The 22,861-nt window shown below is 40.5% G+C and overlaps 1 protein-coding gene across 2 annotated transcripts in view; it reads left to right on the top strand.

The window, feature by feature from the left end:
• LOC146785536 (unconventional myosin-VIIb-like) overlaps positions 1-22,861 on the top strand; it is a 961,158-nt gene that overhangs the window by 752,084 nt on the left and 186,213 nt on the right. For both annotated transcript variants that reach the window (XM_085634664.1, XM_085634663.1), the window contains exon 36: positions 4,765-4,892. In XM_085634664.1, the coding sequence (XP_085490790.1) occupies positions 4,765-4,892 (128 nt within the window). The remainder of the gene's footprint in view (positions 1-4,764; positions 4,893-22,861) is intronic.

The raw sequence follows: 22,861 nt of genomic DNA, 5'->3' as shown, positions 1-22,861 counted from the left end.
AAATATCATTCAGATCATGATTATTGCGGGACTTCATTCAATTACTTCTTTTACATTTTTCTAGAGCTTCTATGAAGTGTACATATTTCATTTTCTTAAGTGTTAGATGCAGCTGTTTTGGGAGATTTGCTGTTTAGTGACGAGTTGAAGGGTTGTTCACTTTTTAGTTTCTAATTACTGCTTATCTGCTCTCACAAACCCACTGTTAAGAATATAGTGTTTACAAAAGGACATCACCATCTACCCCTCAAGTAAATTGTGATAGCAATACAGAATACTACAATGCAAAACCAAACCTTTGTTTTCAGAAATTGGGTTGGGAGATGTGGAAGTGGCACTAAATGACAGAGAGGGTCTCATGAAACCAGGACCAATGTGCTCACAGGGAACTGTGGGCAACCAATCCCGAGAGGGTCACAGGAAAAAGACATAATATATTGTACTGAGGCCTCAGAGCCACCAAAGGGTGGGACCAAACTCCAATCACATATCAGTTAAATGTTCTACTATCCCACCTGAAATTTGTCCAGGTGAATAGCAGTAAAAGCTGCTTTCATTATAAGGCCAGTTGTGTCATTTGGAGAGGGTGATCCTGGTAACCAAATTTATTATGTGAGCTGCAATGGGAAAACCCAACTTCACGGATCTTCACAAAAAGTTGCAAGCTGGACAGCTACTCTTTTTCACCTGATTTTGGGGCATGCTGTAGGGAGTCTCAGCACAGTAGCTGCTAACATCACTTCAGAACTAACTACCACAGTTACCGGCATCACAGGAAGAGCACCTGCTGACTGCAGCCGCTAGGGGACTTCAGCTCCCAGAATCCCTGCATCCACAAACCTGTCCCTCTGATTACGAGGGGAATCAACAATAAAGCTGCATCGCGGCCCCGCTGCGCTGGACGTGCACGGGCACAACCCGGGCCTGTCCACGCCCCTCAGAGCCCAGAGGGGGCTGGTCTGCGCCACCCCTTGAACAGATTGCTTCCCACCCCAAAAGTTACTGTTTTATGCCCAATCTATGACTGTTTTTTTCTTAATGTGACTAGTTTCTTTATTGTACGCCTGGGAGGTTTTTGTGTTTTGTTTTGCATTTACAGTTGAATTTTATTTTTTCGTGAAACTCATTAATAGCGCACCATTTGTTTAACTGGGGAAAAGGAAGGCCATGGAAGGGGGGCGGGTCTGGTAAAAAAGAAAACTAAAAAAAAAAACATAAGACGCAGCTAAGAATGGTTTATTAGACCGAATTGATGACCTAATGACCCATGCTCAGTCCCCTCTTTTTGTTAGCACCACAGCCTCCATAGCCTCAGATCATTCTTTGAAATAAAAGAGTATACCTGGTCTGCTTAAGGATTATAGTTAGCGAGCCCAGGTGCAACTCAATGAGGTTACAGTCCATTCTCTACCGACCAGTGGTTTAGTACCCTTTGACTCTGCACAAGACTCATAGTCTTCACTAGAGGGTGTTTTATTGTGTAGTAATCGTTATGCTTCTTTGGCAGAAATAAGTATCGGCCAGCACAACACCATCAATGATTCCCTGTGCATTTCCACAAGACAGGTAGTTTCCTCTAGCACACAAACAGAACAGGCTCAGCATGCTACTCTTCTTCGCGATCTGAAAGCTGAAGCTGGGGCGCTTAAATCCATGGTTTTATTTTTGATGGACTCTGAGTCAGCATATAGCCTTTAGCAAACAGCAAGTGCTACACAGGCAGCCTACTTCCACTACGTCTAGTCCAAGTCTTAAGGTATTGTGACCGGTAAAAAAGACCCTATCAAATCCCCATGTAGAATTGTAGTCACTAATCAATAGCAGTGTTTCTCTAAGCATGCAGCTGGTAAAGCTCCTTGCTTAGACCAGGTAACATCTTCTTATCTGGAAAGCCAGTCTTTTGGGGGCTAGGAAAAACATACTGCTTTGACTAGTTATTTTCTTCCCCTTCTCAACAGAGATAATCATGGTTCTATTTTTAACACCAACTTACATGACTCACAAATTGGTATTTGTAGTGCCAATCGTATTTGGTAAACAACGTTTACCACAAAACTTGTTTTCCCGTAGGGAATTACAACGCGGTCGTTACAACAACGCATTTTTATTCCGCATACCATTACTCCGCAAGTCGGAACAACGACTTGCGGAGGGGGGAGAAGGTGTTGGATTTAAAATCCAACACCTTCCCTAATGTCCGTGCAGACTGGAGTTGGAATAGTAAATTAGACTATTCCAACATCCAGACCCCCCCCTCCACAAGTCGTTGTTCCGACTTGCAGGGTAATGGTATGCAGAATTACAATGCGGTCGTTGTAACGACCGCGTGGTAATTCCCTGCGGGGAAAAAGTCTGTGGGACAACGAGGCATATTCATCGTATTTTGATGACAAATGTTCCCAATCTGACCATGACAGGGAGGTATGAAGGGAAAGATTTAGTGAAGAATAAAGTGACCCACTGGATACGCCACATTAGGGGGTCTCGCTCTTTTTTCGTGATTATATTGTTAGTGATTAAAGGTCCATCTCTTCCAATTCTAATATATTAGAGTTAACTCTTATGTCCAAGGCCCTAGTTTACAACATGGTGGCCATAGAAGTTAGGACTAGTCTCCCTGGTCACTCATGCATTCAATTCAAATACCCCCGGTTACACCAGCACACAACTAAGGCCATCAGTATGACACCTGATGTTTCTACAACAAGACTTAGTGTTATAGACTGACTTAAAGGGGTGACTGTTCTATCTTGTGATCCATCTCCTTTGCGGCCAACTAATTCCATCTCACCAGGCCCTTCACTGGCTGGAGGGGGTCTTACCATTCAACCCATCCAGGGTCCTCTGTGATGTCGCTTTTGCGTGTTTCTGGCTCTGACCTTTTGCATATTAATGACTCCATCTCTAATGTAGGCATCACTTAAATTTCTGTGGCATCCAGTAGTGCCCTCCCTGTCCCTCTGAAGTCTACATCTCCTTTACAGGGTCATGTATCTTCCGATCTAACTGAATTGTGTCTTATTTCATGGAATATAGCTGGTCTCAGATCCAAAATATCCATTCCAGAGTGGAATAACCTAATGGAAAAATGTCATTTGTCTCCTCCAAGAAACCTGGCCTCTGGACTCTATCCACAGGCCAGGATATCTTAATTTCTTTGTTTCTGTATTTCCCAGCCCAAGGGGCTGGGCTACTGCGGGTTTGGTTATTTGGATTCGAGCTTCATTAAACTGTAAAGTACACCAGCTCAAAATTGATACCCATGACATTTTGGTTACAGCTAGATCCCTCCCACCCCAATACCTCATGAACATTGAAGTATCTGTCGCGGCGTGGTGAACATCCCAAATCCAACGGGAGTCAGGAATCACCAACTGCCAATGGATCCTTAAAGAAGTTCCCTTGTACATACAAACGTCCTCTGTATCAAGGGAAAACACTGATAAAAGTAGCCCAGATTACAATGCAGTCGACGTTATAGATAGTGTTTTTGAGTCAAGAATTAGTTAGGATGTTGTCTTCCACACATTGTCCTCTGTCGATCGAATGCGGGATTCACTACGGATTTTAGATCGTAATGTGGTCCAGAATTGATGTTAAGGGGTTCAGGTGACATTATAAACAACAAGACAGAAGACCAAATAGTTTGTAAGTGGTAAAAGAAGCCCATGATAGCAATTTAGAACCATATTATACATGGTACCGGTTATGTATTTTTTTATTACATGTTTATTTTTGGATATTTAGCTTAAAAAAGCTGTTTTGTTCAGAACAGAGCTAACAATGGACACTGATTGGAATTAGAATGTTTAGGCTTTGTTTACTTTCCTTGAATAAATTGTTAATAAAATAATGGTAAATGGTGAGGGTCGGCAGAGTTAGGCAATTCTGTGGCAGTGGTGTTTACTGCATAATTATGGTTTTTATGCATTTGCCACACAATTTGCTAAAGTTTCAGATTTCACCAAATGGTGCTGCTATCTAAAACTGATAAAAATAGTACAGACAGAGAATGTGCTATATAATTTGCATTTTATGCCACATTATTTACATACCCTTGCTGGATGATTTAGTCCTCAGTGCAACATAACTCAAGTAGCCCTAACAATGTTAAAGTTTTGCAGAGTGGCTTGGGAGCTAGCATTATGAATCATGCAATACCTCTATATGTGTGTGTGTGTGTGTGTAATGCATATATACACATATATGTATATAAACATACACAATTGGGCTATCTCCACATCAGCTGCATCTTACTCATTTTAAGAGTACAGGCATCTAGTGGTTACAATGCATTTCACAACTATTTTGGTGTCACTTCTTAATGTTGGTGCAGTCAAATGGAAATATACAGTAAGAAACCATAGACAAGATTCTATCTGAAACAAGCACACATTCAATTTAAATAAAGGGGACTGGGACAAAGTGTTACCTTGAAACAGGTTAATACCAAAAGAAAGCCTGAGAGCCTCCTCAGACCCAAAGTCATTGCTTGAAGCATACATGATGGTTTTGTATTTAGCTATACTTTTAGCCTGGAGGGTTGTGACATTTTGGATTTGTCTATGAATAAATCTTGTCTAGATTCTAGAAACATGTTTAAAGTATTTCAGTGATTCTCTATGTTACAAAAGGTGAGGTTTGCCATTCTCCATGAGTAAAAGGTTCTTCTGCTATGTACCTTGGGAGAGTATCTTGTTTGTTATATCCCTTTACTCTGTTGGATAGTTTGAGGCTTATCTGATCTCTTTTTTAATTTTATAGAGTTTGTTGGTATTGTCACCGGACCAAAGAAGATCAGTTTTGCAAAGATCCCAGACAGATGAGCCAGAAGAGCAGCAGACGGATGTGAAGCTCTACACAATGGAAGAATTTGCTCAAGTTCATTTCAGGTACATACCCACTTTCCTGGTTATGAGAAGGGCTATGCAGACAGGCAGCAGAATGAAACAACTGGAGAAGGTATTTAGAGAGGGTTATTCATAGGGAGACTGCCAGTAGGTAAGAAATAGAAAGAGAAACAGAGAAATAGTGGTAATAAAATGGTGTACATATCACAGTTAACCATGAATTATAATTCAGTAAACTATAAGACAGTGAAACCAAACTGCTTACCCAAAATGATCTTGATTTTCAAAGCTGAAGTGTCCGAGAGATGGGATTTAATTCTGGACTACTTACAAATTATGTGACCATTCCATTCAGAACCACCCAGTCAGTTGCCTGACATTCGTATGTTCATAAGGGTCTTTATGTATATTCAGTTAATACCATCTTGCAGACATAGGCATATTTAATGGTCCTGGCATAATTCCTTGCAGGATGCCTCAGGGCAGTGGGCTATAATTCCTCATGGGATGTACCCAGAGTTTGATACTGAGAAAGCCAGGTTGAAAGGTGGAATCATGATGCGAGACTCACAGTGTCCTGTGGGTGCGTGTGTGTATATAAACACTCTTACCGACTTCCAGTAAGAAACGAGCCACTCCGATTATAGATGCAAACATTTACGATTTAATCCGGCAAACAAACGACGCGTTTTGACCTGTCCAGGTCTTGGTCACTGGGCATACCCGGGACGGGCATGCCCAGACGTGGGTCCCGTGCTCTCCATGCCACTGGAGTCAAGCTATCCTGGCTGATGAGGGGTGAAACCCCGAAACTGGTACTAGGATGCTTGGTTCCAGTCCAGGGAGGACCTGGTCTGGCAGTTCGGGCTGGACTGTTCCCATTGGGCACAGGGTCAATACTGATTTGCATATGGCTGGGTTAAAACTGGAAAGGCATGGTGGGCAAAAAAAACAATGGATTTAGGCCCAGATCTTTGTACTGGGGTGAATGTATGACATTGTTCTGCATTCTGTCCATCAATTGTTCTTTTTGCATCTGTCACCCCGAGTGGGACGGATATGCCCAGACGTGGGTCCCGTGCTCTCCATGCCACTGAAGTCAAGCTATCCTGGCTGATGAGCGGTGAAACCCCAAAACCGGTCCTAGGATTCTTGTTTCCAGTCCAGGGAGGACCTGGCCTGGCAGTTCGGGCTGAACTGTTCCCATTAGGCACAGGGTCAAGACTGATTTGCATGTGACTGGGTTCAAACTGGAAAGGCATGGTGAGCAAAAAAACGATGGATTTAGGCCCAGATCTTTGTACTGGGGTGCATGTATGACATTGTTCTGCATTCTGTCCATCAATTGTTCTTTTTAAGTGGACTTGGACATTGGCCCAGAGCTGAAGAACTAAGCATGGTGCTTCCAATTAGGTTCGGGCACTGGCCCAAGAGTTTACCTCCAAAACTGCTTCACAGCCTTTATCATGAATTATGGGTTGATACAACGTTGAGTTGGTTTGTTTTTATAAAAAAAGATATCTTTGTAAAAAAGTAAGACAAAAAAAGAGTAAAAAATATTTTCTTGTTAAATTAAAAAAATTATGTCAATATTATAACCAGTTTAATCATGCATAATGATGGGGACACAGGCACAACGGATGTTGTTTCTTCTATGTCTATATGCATTGTACCTTTAAATGTGAAATGATTTAATGGCAACATGACTTTGAGAAAGGCTGGGATCAGCCAAAATGTGTCAGGACAGACAGCACGCTGTGAAAAAATAATAAAAGAATTCTGTTTACCGGGAGTACCCACTGTGCTCTTCTTGTGGGAGTTGTTTGAAAAAGATGTAGACTGGTGCCGTTCCAGTCGTGGTGCACCCGCACGCTGGTGAATGACATCGCTGTCAACTGAGACTTTTGAAAAAAAAAATATATATATATATATATGTGTGTATATATTATCTACTGGCGGTCGCCAGTAGATAGTTATAGTTAGGACCGAGTTCCCATAGGAAATCTGAAAATTCTATTTTCAATAACTTTGGCGCCGGTTGACTTATCTTCGTGAAATTTTCAAAACTAATGGGGCGCTCCACTCAGCTCCTACCCTGAAAGTCTCGGGGTGATTCGTCAAGCGGGGGCTGAGCAAAAAGGGGGGTCCCAAAACACATTTTCCCCATGCATTTTCCCATAGGATCTTTAGTCGAAGGTAGAGCCCGAACGGCTGAACAGAATTACTTGAAATTTGGCAAAGAGGTAGTCCTCAGGTCAGGCATGTGCCTTTTGCATATATGGTGTCAATCTGTTCAGTAGTTCCTGAGAAAATTGCAGTTAAAAGTACATAAATATCTATATGCGCGCACCGTGCGCGCACGGTGCTCGCACGGGGCGCGCACCAAATGTCCGCGAGCGTAATTCTGATTGGTGGTTAGATGTCAATCAACATTCCAATCGGTCGAAATCAGGAAGTGTCGGACGCCATTTTGTGTGTGACAGTGAAAAAGAAAGGTGGAGAACGTGAAAAGGGGGCAGGGTAGAGAGTTCCTGACCCCCTAGCCTTTGTCAGGGGGTCCCTGAAGGACCCCGAAGGGTGAAAAAAACATTTTATTTTTTTTTCAAAAAATCGCGGGATGCGCGCACGGTGCGCGCACCCCCCAGCTGCAATTTTGAGTTTTAGAGGCAGAAGAGAGCTAAAAACACAAGTGGAGAACGTGAAAAGGGGGCAGGGTAAAGAGTCCCTGACCCCCTAGGCCTTCTCAGGGGGACCATGAAAGACCCCTAAGGTCTCAAAAAACAAAAAAAAAATTGTATAAATATTGCGCGGTGTGCGCACGGTGCGCGCACCGTGAAAAACCCTTAAAAAACAAAAAACATTTTAAACTGTTTATAAGTTTATAGTAGATATTAACTATGCTGTTCAACTTTATCCAAATAAAAAAAAAAAGAGCTGAGCCATTCCATATTACAGGATACAGTCAATCTATAACTATATACATAAGTAGTTTATTGTAAAATAAATATATAAAAAATATAATAATACATACATAAATTAGCATTTAAAAAACCTTACAAATTCACTAAAAAAACCATAGGTTTCACACACGTTATAGTTAGAAATTAGCATTTAAAAAACCTTGCAAATTCACTAAAAAAAACATAGGTTTCACACACGTTATAGTCAGGAAGTAGCATTTAAAAAACCTTGCAAATTCACTGATAAAACCATAGGTTTCACACACGTTATAGTTAGGAATTAGCATTTAAAAAACCTTGCAAATTCACTGAAAAACCATAGGTTTCACACACGTTATAGTTAGGAATTAGCATTTAAAAAACCTTGCAAATTCACTGAAAAAACCATAGGTTTCACACACGTTATAGTTAGGAATTAGCATTTAAAAAACCTTGCAAATTCACTGAAAAAACCATAGGTTTCACACATGTTATAGTTAGCTGGACATTCCCCCGTTATAGTTAGTTCAGCTAACTATAACTCGCGTGACCGCAATCTACTGCTGATGACGTCACATATTACATCACTCATGACATGGTCAGTGACATCACTGATGACATCTCAAATGACATCACTCGTGACATCTTTGATGACATCATCCAGTGAATATGTGTCTTTCTGAAAAATAAATATTTTTTATATATGTATATCTAAAGGTTAATGGAAGAATAAATGGGTAAATAAGTGTCTAAATGGATGTTTTTTTTGTAAAATTAATTGTATAACTGACTTATTAACAGTATCTCAGTGAATACAAGTATTAGAGAGTAATTTTTAAATATTTAAATATCTGTATCAGTGTCTCACTTTGTGTATAAGTGGCTGCATGGGTTGGTGAGTAGCTACATGAGTGTGTATATGGGTTATTAGTTCGTTTTTAGAGTATCAGTATGAGTGTCTGTATGGTTCAGTGGGGGATGTTACTTAGCGTATAGATGCATGAATGAGTGACTCACTGTTTGTATGTGTTTTGAAGACAGTATGTGAGCAGGACAGTATGGGTGGATGAGTGTGTGTAGAGGTGAGTAAGAGAGTGAATGACTGTCTCAATAGTGTCTTTATGAGTAAGTCCATAAGTTTTAAACTAGTATATGTGAGTATTGATGTATATTAGTGAGGATATATGAGAGTGAGAGATTGGAAGAGTTCCTGTATAAATAAGTATGTGTTTCTATAAGTGATTGTTTAAGAGAGTAAGTATGTGTACGTTTCTGTAGAAGTAAGTGTGTATAGCTGTATATGCAAGTAAATGGATGTTTATTTGCATGTGTGAGTATGTGTGTGAGTAACTCTATGTATGAGTGTAGGTGTGTAACAGGATGTATAGGTGTATGAGTACATATGATGACTGAGTACATGTATGAGTGACTATATAGAAGTGTTGATGAATGAATGGATGCGTATGTAGATTTTGGAATTACTGAATAGTTTGTTCTAACTGGTATTGGTATCTCTATAGTTTTCAAAACTTTAGTTTGTATTTTTCAATGTGTGTATCAAAGTTTATATTAGGATAAGAGGAGGTCTGCTACTCTTACACAAGGATGATGTCATCAGTGATGTCATTTGAGATGTCATCAGTGATGTCATGAGTGATGTCACTGACCAGGTCATGAGTGATGTAATATGTGACGTCATCAGCAGTGGATTGCGGTCGCGCGAGTTATAGTTAGCTGAACTAACTATAACGGGGGAATTTCAATGGTTTTGTACGAGTGAAATGTCCAGCTATCTATAACATGTGTGAAACCTATGGTAAATTCACTGAAAAAAACATAGGTTTCACACATGTTATAGCTGGACATTTCACTCGTACAAAACCATTGAAATTCCCCCGTTATAGTTAGTTCAGCTAACTATAACTCGTGCGCCCGCAATCCACTGCTGATGACGTCACATATTACATCACTCATGACATGGTCAGTGACATCACTCATGATATCACTGATGACATCTCAAATGACATCACTGATGACATCACTGATTACATCATCCATTGAGTATGTGTTTCTGAACAATTTTAATATGTTTAATATATATAGGGAAAGGCCTGTTGAAGAATAAGTGGGTGTACAAGTGTGTAAATGGCTGATTTTCTGTGGTGCGTAACTGACTCTATAAGTGAGTCATTAAATGTATCTTACTGCAGACTAGTGACTAAACTGTGTAAATGTTTGTATGTGTCTGTATGTTGGTGTATAAGTGGCTGCATGGTTTTGTGAATAGCTATATGAGTGTCTATGAGTTATTGATTGCTTGTCTCAGTATCTGTATGGGTTCCTGAGTGTATGTGTGGGTGGGGTGTGTGTGACTCTGTGCATAGATGTGTGAGTGGGTGATTCTATGGGTTCATGGTTTTAAGAGTGCATCTGTGATGAACTGTATGGTTGAGTGAGTGTATGTATGGGTGTGTTAGGGATTGAATGTATATCTCAGTGGTACATTTGTGACTAACTACATATGTGAAAGGCAGTATATATGCGTGTAAGAGTATATAAGTGGGTAGATGTGAGAGTGTGTGATTGTGAGAGTGACTGTATGGATGAGTGTGTGCTTGTATCAATGATTCTATAAGAGCGTAAGAATGTGGTACTATTTTTATGACTAAGTGAACTTGAGTGTGTATAACCGCATAGGTGAGTAAATGGGAGTGTGATTATTTGCATGATGACTGACTAGGTGTGAGAGTACCTCTATGGATGATTGGTGGTGTGTGAGTGTCTATATAGGTGTATAAATGGATATGATAGTCTTGTATGGAATGACTGTAAGTATGAGTGACTGTACAGGTGAATGAGTGGAGGTGTATGTAGACCTAAGAGTTAATAAGTGGGTATGTAGTTATTGGTATTGCAGTATGTATGGTTTTGAGAATGGAACTCTGAAATTTTGAGTCGGTGTATCAAAGGTTATATTAGGGTGTGAGAAGATGTGGTAATTTATCACATGGATGACGTCATCAGTGATGTCATCAGTGATGTCATTTGAGATGTCATCAGTGATGTCATGAGTGATGTCACTGACCATGTCATGAGTGATGTAATATGTGACGTCATCAGCAGTGGATTGCGGGCGCACGAGTTATAGTTAGCTGAACTAACTATAACAGGGGAATTTCATTGGTTTTGTACGAGTGAAATATCCAGCTAACTATAACATGTGTGAAACCTATGGTTTTTTCAGTGAATTTGCAAGGTTTTTTAAATGCTAATTCCTAACTATAACGTGTGTGAAACCTATGGTTTTTTCAGTGAATTTGCAAGGTTTTTTAAATGCTATTTCCTAACTATAACGTGTGTGAAACCTATGTTTTTTTCAGTGAATTTGCAAGGTTTTTTAAATGCTAATTCCTAACTATAACGTGTGTGAAACCTATGGTTTTTTCAGTGAATTTGCAAGGTTTTTTAAATGCTAATTTATGAATGTATTATTATATTTTTAAAATATATATTTTACAATAAGCTACCTATGTATATAGTTATAGATTGACTTTATCCTGTAATATGGAATGGCTCAGCTCTTTTTTTTTTTTAATTTGGGTAAAGTTGAACAGCATAGTTAATATCTTCTATAAAGTTATAAACACTTTAACATTGTTTTTTTTTTTTTTTAAGGGTTTTTGACCGTGCACGCACTGTGCGCGCACTGTGCACGCATGCGTATGTGCTCCGTGTGCGCATGCGTACGTGCTCCGTGTGCGCATGCGTACATCATGCGTGCTCCGTACGCGCGTGCTCCGTACGTGCATGCGCGCGTGCTCCGTATGCGCGTGCGCGCGTGCTCCGTACGCGCAAGTCATGTGATTTAGAAACAACACTTTTCATTGGTTTATAGTAGTTTCAGGTCATGTGATTAAGAAACAACACTTTTCATTGGTTTATAGTAGTTTCAGTTCCAGAAACTTCCAACACCACACCTACTCCCCTCATTATTTCTTCTGATTCCCTGGGAGAAGGAGCTGAGCAGCTTTTCCAGTACTCCAGTACTTGAGAATGGCAGAGCAGCAGTCATCTTCTGGGAGTGAGCAGGAGACCCTTGTGAGACAGAGGAAACAGAAAGACTCTTTTATCTGGCAATTTTTTAGATTTCCAGAGGGGCAGAAGAAGGTGAATGCTCCAAAAGTCACCTGCACTATTTGTGGTGTTGTCTTATCAAGAGGAGATCCTAAAAAGAAATACTCTTTTAGTATTTTCACTATGATCAGGCACGTTAAAGGAGTACATCCTGTGGCTTTTGCTCGAGCTGCTAGAGACAACCCTCCAGCAGCTCAGCCGAGCACATCTGCAGCAGCTCAGCCGAGCACTTCATCTGCGGTGGCAGCTTCACCTGCTTCTGTTCCTCTGGATATACACCCTCTGTTCAAGAGGGTGCATATACGGTGCAATGCGTGCAATGCACTTCTCTCTTATGGGGACACCAGCATTCCCCTAATAGAGAGCAAGATACAGCAGCACACATGCGGCACCCTATAATTGTATTCATTTTTTTGTTCCTCTGTTCTGCAATTAACACAACGGCTCTTTTTAGAGCCACCTAACATCTAAACACTTAAATTTGATTTTTAATTCTATTTTTTTTATGATTTTTTTTCCGCCGTGCACGCACCTTGCGACGGTTTGCGCATGGTGCGCGCACCCCGCGATTTTTTAACAAAAAATAAAATGTTTTTTTTACCCTTCAGGGTCCTTCAGGGACCCCCTGACAAAAGCTAGGGGGTCAGGAACTCTGTACCCTGCCCCCTTTTCACGTTCTCCACCTTTCTTTTTCACTGTCACACACAAAATGGCGGACAACACTTCCTGATTTCAACCGATTCGAATGTTGACTGTAACCACCAATCACAATTACACTCGCGCACGTTAAGGCGCGCGCATATAGATATTGATGTACTTTTAGCTGCAATGTTCTCAGGAACTACTGAACAGATTGACACCATATATGCAAAAGGCACATGCCTGACCTGAGGACTACCTCTTTGCCAAATTGCAAGTAATTCTGTTCAGCCGTTCGACCTGTACCTTCGACTAAAGGTCCTATGGGAAAATGCATGGGGAAAATGTGTTTTGGGCCCCCCCTTTTTTCTCAGCCCCCGCTTGACGAATCACCCCGAGACTTCCAGGGTAGGAGCTGAGCGGAGCGCCCCATTAGTTTTGAAAATTTCGCGAGGATCCGTCAACCGGTGCCAAAGTTATTCAAAATAGAATTTTCAGATTTCCTATGGAAACACGGTCCTAACTATAACTATCTACTGGCGACCGCCAGTAGATAATGTATATAGATATATATATATATATATTTCCAATATACCAAAGTTATGTGCGCTCTCAGGCAAGTAAATGACAGATCCAACAGGTGAAGGTGACCAGGTTTATTTCATAACGCGTTTCGACTGCGTCCGCAGCCTTGCTCACATGAAACCTGGGTTTCATGTGAGCAAGGCTGCGGACACAGTCGAAACGCGTTATGAAATAAACCTGGTCACCTTCACCTGTTGGATCTGTCGTTTACTTGCCTGAGAGCGCACATAACTTTGGTATATTGGAAATTTGATTGCCAGTCGCTTCGCTGGCGTGTACGCCACTTTCCAAGGGGCTAGCTGTCCAGTAGGAGCTGTTGGAACTTAGATATATATATATATATATATAGATAGATTTTATCTACTGGCGGTAGCCAGTAGATAGTTATAGTTAGGACCTATTTTCCATAGGAAATCCGCAACATTCTATTGGGAATATCTTTGGCGCCGATTGACGAATCTTCGCGGAATTCTCCAAACTTTTGGCCAGCTCCGCTCCGCTCCTACCCTGAAAGTTTTGCGGTGATCCGTGAAGCAGGGGCCGAGAAAAAAGGGGGGTCCCAAAACGCATTTTCTCCATGCAATTTCCCATAGGATCTGTTGTCGCAGCTGCAGCCCGAACCGCTGAACGGAATGACACCAAATTTGGCAAAGAGGTAGTCCTCAGTTCGGACTCGTGCCTTTTGCATATTTGGTGTGAATCTGTTCAGTAGTTCCTGAGAAAATTAGGGAAAAAAGTTACTAATATCTATGGCCGCGGAGGATCCGCGGACCGTACCCGCACCGTAAGCGCACCCTCCCCGAACGGAGCGCGCACCCTCCCGATCGCGCGCTGAATGCTAATTGGCTGTCGAGCGTCTCTCTACATTCAAAACCAGGAACTGTTTGCGGCCATTTTCTGCCTCGGTAGAAGCGAGGCTGAAGATGGAAGGGGACTAAGTGTGTAAAAGATATAAAGGGGGCAGAGTGGAAATACTCTGACCCTCTAGATCTGCTTAGGGGGTCCCAGAAGGACCCCCTGTGGCCCCCCTTTTTTTTTTTAAAAGCGGCGAAATGCGCGCACGGTGCGCGCATCCTATCGCGTTGGATGCACGGATGCTCTCGCGGTGGGTGCGCGGATCCACGGCAACGTTTTTTGAAAAACGACAAGAAATCATTGGTTGTATAACAACTTTCTACACTGAAAGCTAGGGTGTATATTTTTGTTTTTTAAAGGTATGATTGTTATTGGTTAACAAAAACAGATTGTAAGGAAAATTATATATGATAAGCTGATATGTTGAAAAGTCAAGCAGACTTCCTGTCTTGTGTAGGAACATTTTGTACTGAACTTGTGACCTGTGAGCTCAGTGCAGTGTTCCATGACCTCTTTCTATGGTAACAGGCAGAAGGCACATTGGGGAAAGGGTTGAAATGTATTTCAGTTGGAAAGGGTTGAAATGTTTAACCAATAGAAATGTGTGTTTGCTTTTGAGTTTATGTGCGAAGGATTGTGATTTGATGTTTACATGTAAATGTGTGGAAAATGAAAGGGAAACTTTTCCATTCTTTGCTTTTGCTGAGAGGTGCACAGTGCAGAGATTCTGTAAAAGAAAATATGGTGACTGATTTATATACTCCTTAATCTACAAAAGAACTTGAAAGATGAGTTATTTAATTGTGAGGGGATGCATGTAGACTATTTTGATTTTAATCAGACTAATGTATTTTTCCTGCTAAAGTGTAGGGAGTACTTTTTTTCTCTACAATGTGTGTGCATGTAGAAACCATTCTGTGATAGGCATTTGTGTTTTTCATGTGTTTGTAGACAGATAACTGTGCAGTTTTTATATTTTGGTAGAATTAGAAACCAGTCATTGTTTATGAATTCGTTAAATGAGTTATGTTTTGTTTCTATACTAAAATGTAGTACTACTTCTAGATGTGTTTTGATATAGTGCAAGGGATAGTGTTGTATGTCTAGAATCACACAGTGAGTCTTTGTGCATTTGGGAACCACTGTGAGAGAAGCATTTGGTAATATCGTGTATTTGCTGACAGATAACTGTTTTAAAGCCAGTCAAGTTGTCAAGTTTTAGTAGCATTAGAAGACAGTTATGGCTTATTCTTTCATTAAATGAGTGAGACATTGACAGTAAATTGCAGTCGTGAAATATGTAGATTGTGTGCAGTTCCCTTACCACTTGCACTGTAGTGAATGAGTTTTGGTAAGCTCATAGGGATAGTGGTGCTTGTCTAGAATCACACTGTGAGTTAGTGTGCATTTGGGATCAGTGTGAGAGAATCATTTGGTAACATCATGTATTTGCTGACAGATAACTTTTAAAATCTGTCATGTTGTGAAGTTTTAGTAGCATTAGAATCCAGTCTTTGCTTATATGTTGATTAAATGAGTCATGCTTTGACACTGATGTGCTGTACTTAAATATGTAGATTGTGTGCAGTACCATTAACTCTTCCAGACTAGTGAATGAGTTTTGGTAAACTCCTAGGATAGTGTTGCTTGTCTAAAATCACACTGTGAGTCTGTGTGCATTTGGGTAATGATTGTGAGAGAAGCATTTGGTAACATCGTGTATTTGCTGACAGATAATTGTTTTAAAACCTGTCATGTTGTCAAGTTTTAGTAGCATTAGAAGACAGTTATGGCTTATGCTTTCATTATATGAGTCAGGCATTGACAGTAAATTGCAGTCGTGAAATATGTAGATTGTGTGCAGTTCCCTTATCACTTCCAGTGTAGTGAATGAGTTTTGGTAAACTCCTAGGAATACTGGTGCTTGTCTAGAATCACAGTGTGAGTCTGTGTGCATTTGGGAACCACTGTGAGAGAAGTGTTTGGTAACATCGTGTATTTGCTGACAGATAAGTGTTGTAAAACATGTCATGTTGTCAAGTTTTAGTAGCATTAGAAGACAGTTATGGCTTATGCTTTCATTATATGAGCCAGGCATTGACAGTAAATTGCAGTTGTGAAATATGTAGATTGTGTGCAGTTCCCTTACCACTTACACTGTAGTGAATGAGTTTTTGTAAACTCATAGGGATAGTGGTGCTTGTCTAGAATCACACTGTGAGTTAGTGTGTATTTGGGATCACTGTGAGAGAAGCATTTGGTAACATCATGCATTTGCTGACAGATAACTGTATTAAAACCTGTCATGTTGTGAAGTTTTAGTAGGATTAGAATCCAGTCTTTGCTTATGCGTTGATTAAATGAGTCATGCTTTGACACTGATGTGGTGTACTTAAATATGTAGATTGTGTGCAGTACCATTAACTCTTCCAGAGTAGTGAATGAGTTTTGGTAAACTCCTAGGATAGTGTTGCTTGTCTAAAATCACACTGTGAGTCTGTGTGCATTTGGGAAAGGATTGTGAGAGAAGCATTTGGTAACATCGTGTATTTGCTGACATATACCTGTTTTAAAACCGGTCATGTTGTGAAGTTTTAGTAGCATTAGAAGCCAGTCTTTGCTTATGCTTTGATTAAATGAGTCAGGCTTTGACACAAAAGTGCAGTCCTGAAATATGAAGATTGTGTGCAGTTCGCTTACCACCTCCACAGTAGTGAATGATTTTTGGTAAACTCCTAGGTATAGTGGTTGTTGTCTAGAATTACACTGTGAGTTTGTGTGCATTTGAGAACCACTGTGAGAGAAGCATTTGGTAACATTGTGTATTTGCTGACAGATAACTAATTTAAAACCTCTCATGTTGTCAAGTTTTAGTAGCATTAGAAGCTAGTCTTTGCTTATGCATTGATAAAATGAGTCCGGGTTTGACACTAAGGTGCAGTACCATGTACTATTCTGTTCACTGTGGCAGAACTGAAAATTTAACAGTTTTACCTAAGCACTGTCCTAGAAGTAGTCTGATTATTTAGTCAGTTTCTAAGTACCAAATAGATTGCTTCAAATAAAAGTGTTCTGACATACTATACACTTGTCTTTTACACCTTCAATTCCCTAGTCAGTATCCATACACTTCCAGGAAACATCCTGTCACTTCCTTTGCAGTCCTCTAGAGACCCATTCAACAGCATGTACTAATCCATTGACTGTGCCAAAACTCAAACACTTATAAATTCACCTAGACACTCTCTTTCCAGTACTCTAATGATTCAGTCACTGCCTAAGTATTCATGCACTGAGCCAGGTCTTAGCACATGGACTACGTAAAACCCATATCCACTATGCATGCAGTCCTCTAACCACCTACACACTTGTCTTTCACACCTTCAATTCCCCAGTCAGTATCCGTTCACTTCCAGCAAACACCCTGTCACTGCCGTTGCACTCCTCTAGTGACCCATTCAGCATCATGTACTAATCTATTCACAGCGCCAAACCCTAATAAATTCACCCAGGCACTCTCCTTGCAGTACTCTAATCATTCAGTCAGTACCCAAGTACTCATCCAGTTACCAAGGCCTTAGTATATGGACTGCTTCAAACCCTTATCCTCTATGTATGCAGTCCTCTAACCACCTACACAATTGTCTTTCACACCTTCAATTCCCTAGTCAGTATCCATACACTTCCAGGAAATACCCTGTCACTCTCTTTGCAGTCCTCTAGTGACCCATTCAGCACCATGTACTAATCCATTCACTGTGCTAAAACCCAAACACTTATAAATTCACCAATATACTATCTTTGCAGTACTCTAATCATTCAGTCAGTGCCTAAGTATTCATACACCGAGCCAGGCCTTAGCACATGGACTGCTTCAAACCCCTATGCACTATGCATGCAGTCTTCTAACCACCTAGACACTTGTCTTTCACACTTTCAATTTCCTAGTCAGTATCCATACAGTCCAGCACTTGTCACTGCCTTTGCACTCCTCTAGTGACCCATTCAGTACCAAGTACTAATCTATTCCCTGTGCAAAAAGCCTAGCACTTATAAATTCACCAAGGCACTCTCCTTGCTGTACGATAATCATTCAGTCAGTACCCAAGTAGTCATGCAGTGAGCCAGGCCTTAGCACATGGACTGCTTTAAATGCCTATGCAGTATGGATGCAGTCCTCTAATCACCTACACAGTTGTGTTTCACACCTTCTATTCCCTTGTTAGTATTCATACTCTTCTAGCAAACACCCTGTGAGTCACCCAGTGTGTCTCCTTATAGTACTGTAATCATTTAGTCAGTTAGCATGTAGTCTTTTAGTGAGGTAGGCTTTAGGGCATGAACTGCTTCAAAGTAGTATGCACTATGCATGTAGCGTTTTAATGATCGTCACACTTGTGGTTCAGGGCTATAGTTTCATAGTCAGTTTTTATATAAAATGTGTTTGTACAGTAATGGAATATATTTGTGATTCTTTTTTACAGATACAGAACAGGAGTGTTTCTCATCTGTTTGCACTCTTCTCGTGCAAGATTGTTTGGATGAAGGGTCCTTAGGTGTTTCATCATACTTGCTGTGCCGCACGAGTATTTTTTGTTAGGATCTCCTCGTAACAGAACTCTTTGGCAAATCTTGCGAGTGACGAAGGTGGCATTGGTCTTTGTTTGCTCCTTGGAAAAAGTAAAAAATGTCCTCACCACTGAAGAAAAACGTTGTTGGTGTGGTGCCTTCTGCAAAACATTTTCTTCAGATTCGGTAAATATTTTAAAGCGGCAACATTTGCAGTTTTTGTAAGTTAAACTTATAAAATTTTGTTAGCTGTATGCATTTTATATATCTGTGATTTGTTTCTTGTGGTATTTTGTTGAGAATACCATGTTGTTTTTTTTTAACAATCTTTCTTATTTTCCAGGTCTGTCGTCGACATCCATTGTCCCCACAGTAGTGTTCCGCCTTGTTGTTTTTTATTATTGTTGTTACATTTTGTTTATTAGTTTATTGTTCATATATATGTTAATAAAAAAATAAAGTTTGAAAATAGTTTTTCGTTTATATATTTATTATTATAAAAAATAAAGTTTGAAAAAAAAAATTATAACGGTTTTGGTTGTTCTCTTTACTGCTGTGTGACTCTTTCTTGTTCTTATTACTGTTATTTCATGGAGTCCACCATGGTGTTAAATTTTGGGGCACTTATCGCTGGAATACTGGTGATATCTGCAGTTTGCACCAACTTCTGAATAGTGTGTTAGATTTATCTCAAATTTACTTCCGTTAAAGTGCTGATAATGAAATGGAGAGGAGTCGTTCCTGTGCAAAAAGACACGAGGTGCACCTTTCCGATTTATTCTAAATACTAAAATCCTGTATTGAATTGCACTGAGGTATTGGCTGCACTTACAGTTTACACACAAAATCTATTAAGAAATCTCATTGTATTTATATTGATTGGGAATAGTGCGTCTGGTGCTGGATCTTGATGAGATACACTGCTCAGTTCGTATATTGTTCTGCACACGAAAAAAATCACATCACAACTTTCACACCAATTGCAATGCGAAACAAATTCCGGCGATAAGACACGTTAGCACCAGGGATTTTACACCTGCTTTCTGCTGGTGTTGAGCAGGACAACTACCTGCACCATGAAAGGGAACACAGCCAAGAGCCACACCAGAACACCCACAGGTACCATAGAGTCAATGAGCATGATACAGGGATACCCATGAGGGCCAGAAGACTCATCTCAACAACTCCAGGACCGCCAATGCCCCCCAAACCCACATCTTAGTAAGTGTGTCCCTGTGGTCATTGTCTCAGCATGATAGGCACGAGCCCTGCAACATCACAGTGTGCTGTCACCTCAGCGTTGGCAGTGAGCCTGGATGTGTAGCTACGCACGCATCCTCCTGCATGCACAACTGGCATGTGCTGGTCTGGGGTTCACAGGTCAATGCAGGGGTGTGCCTATCTGGCAAGGGGAACGGGGTGTCTCGGACATGTCTGTGTACAGGAAGTGCGGTAAGTGTGTCTCTGTGTTCTGTTGTGGCCTGCTACAAGAGCCGCAGCAGTTGATGTTCTAAACTGGCATGCACCACCTCCAAACGGCACTGTGATGTTGTAGTTGGAATGTAGCAGGACATGCGCAAATAGGCATTACAATGGAGTGCCGTACGAGTGCACGAGATACAACAGCGCACCGTACAAAAGTGTGGGGGCTTGTGGGAGGGAGGTGCAGCCGTTTGGCAACATAACACACAGTGAACTCGACCATGTGCCACATGCTGGGCATCTCATCCATGATGACCACAGTCGCAGACATCCCACAACACCAACGACTGGCCTTTGTACACATCCTGTATGAATGCAGCGTGGTTTTCACTTCTATGCTCGTTCAGTGGTGTGATGTTGGCAGGTTGTGTGACTTGTCCTGCTTGTTGGTGTGTTTCATTTTGGCCATTGTTAGTCTATATGTGTGTTGTACTTAATTGTGCATGTGTGCCATTCTGCCCATCTCCCCCCTCCCCCACTCCCTGCTTCTTCCTCTTCCTAGTGCTGTTGTGTCTATAATGTTGTTGCTGCACACATAAATACATGTAAAGAATAAATTTGAATAGTTCTTTGATTCTTTTAGGTTTCAAAACTTCTCTATTGGTTTCTTTTTAATTTTCCATATGAACCGTTTTTTTAATATTCAACAACACATAGAAGTCAGAAGTGCAACATATTCTATCAACACACTTTCTAGAACATTCTACAACACGTGCAGGTTAAAAGTTCATCAATTTTTTAAAACTTAACGATATTTTTTTGTAACATTTTCTTGAATATTTAACGACACATGCAGGTTAAAAGTTGATGATTGTTTTAAGTTCGAACAGTGCCTTCCAAATGCAAGTAGCAGGTGTGGTTGATCTGAGCAAATGTTATCCTTTGATATGTACTCCATGTTGAAACTGCTTTTTCTTAACCAATCACAAATATGCTTTTCCACAAAACTAATGTGCACCCTACTTTTAAAAAATAATGCTTTTTATGATATCTTCAGAGATAAGTTATAGATAGGAATTAGCATTTAAAAAACCTTTGAAATTCACTGAAAACACCATAGGTTTCATGCACGTTATAGTTAGGAATTGGCATTTAAAAAACCTTTGAAATTCACTGAAAAAACCATAGGTTTCAGGGGCGTTTCACACATGTTATAGTTAGCTGGACATTTCCCTCATACAAAACCCTAGAAATTCCCCTGTTATAGTTAGTTCAGCTAACTATAACTCGCGCCCCCGCAATGCACTGCTGATGACGTCACATATTACATCACTCATGACATGGTCAGTAACATCACTGATGACATCACTGATGACATCTCAAATGACATCACTGATGACGTCATCCATGTGATAAATTAGTACACCTTCTCACACCCTAATATAACTTTTGATACACCGACTCAAAATTTCAGACAGCCATTTTGAAGACCATAGATACTCCAATACCAATAACTACATACCCACTCATTGACTCTTAGGTCTACATGCACCTCCACTCACTCACCTGTACAGTCACTCATACTTACAGTCACTCCGTACAAGACTATCATATGCATTTATACAGATATATAGACACTCACACACTGCCAATCATCTATTGAGGTACTGACACACCTAGTCAGTTGTGCAAATAATTAAACACAGTCCAATTGACTCACCTATACAGTTAAACACACTCAAGTCCACTTACTCATAAAAATACTAAATAATGTTGACACTCTTATTCAATTACTAGTACAAGCACACACTCATCCATACAGCCAGTCCCGCAATCACACACTCTCACATATAGATAGTTATTTACTCTTATACACATATACACTGTGTTTCACATATGTAGTTACTGTCACATGTACAACTGAGATATACATTCAATCACTAACACACCCTTACATACACTCACCCAACCATACAGTCCATCACAGTTGCACTCTTAAAACCATGCACCCATAGAATCACCCACTCACACATCTATGCAAAGAGTCACACACACCCCACCCACACATACACTCAGGCACCCATACAGGTACTCAGACAACCAATCAATAACCCATAGAGACACTCATATTGCTATTCACAAAACCATGCAGCCGTTTATACACCAACAGATAGACAGATACAGACATTCACACAGTTTAGTCACTAGTCTGCAGTAAGATACATTTGATGACTCACTTATAGAGTTAGTTACGCACCTAGAAAATCACCCATTCACACACTTGTACACCCACTTATTCTTCAACAGGCCTTTCCCTATATATATTAAACGTATTAAAACTGTTCAGAAACACATACTCAATGGATGACGTCATCAGTGATGTCATCAGTGATGTCATTTGAGATGTCATCAGTGATGTCATCAGTGATGTCACTGACCATGTAATGAGTGATGTAATATGTGACGTCATCAGCAGTGCATTGCGGGGGCGCGAGTTATAGTTAGCTGAACTAACTATAACAGGGTAATTTCTAGGGTTTTGTACGCGGGAAATGTCCAGCTAACTATAACGCCCCTGAAACCTATGGTTTTTTCAGTGAATATATATATATATATATATATCCGATTACCACTCAAAGGTGCATTACGGCACCGAAAGGAGAGACGGACAACTTCTTCTTGTGCTGATACTGCCAGCCGCAGTACCGATTTATTAGATCATCAGTCTGGTGCAAAATTCGAAAAGACGCGTTTCGGCCAACCCGGTGGCCTTGCTCACATGAGCTCGTCACAAGAAAGTGACATATTTATATACATTTGGTGACTAAACAGCCTCATGATTGGTTGTTCGTTAGTGACATAGATATA

This window comes from Triturus cristatus, chromosome 11 (genome assembly GCF_964204655.1).
Source record: "Triturus cristatus chromosome 11, aTriCri1.1, whole genome shotgun sequence".
Classification (NCBI taxonomy): Eukaryota; Metazoa; Chordata; class Amphibia; order Caudata; family Salamandridae; genus Triturus; species Triturus cristatus.
Note: the sequence above shows the minus strand (reverse complement) of the source record. Positions and strands in the feature narration are given on the sequence as shown.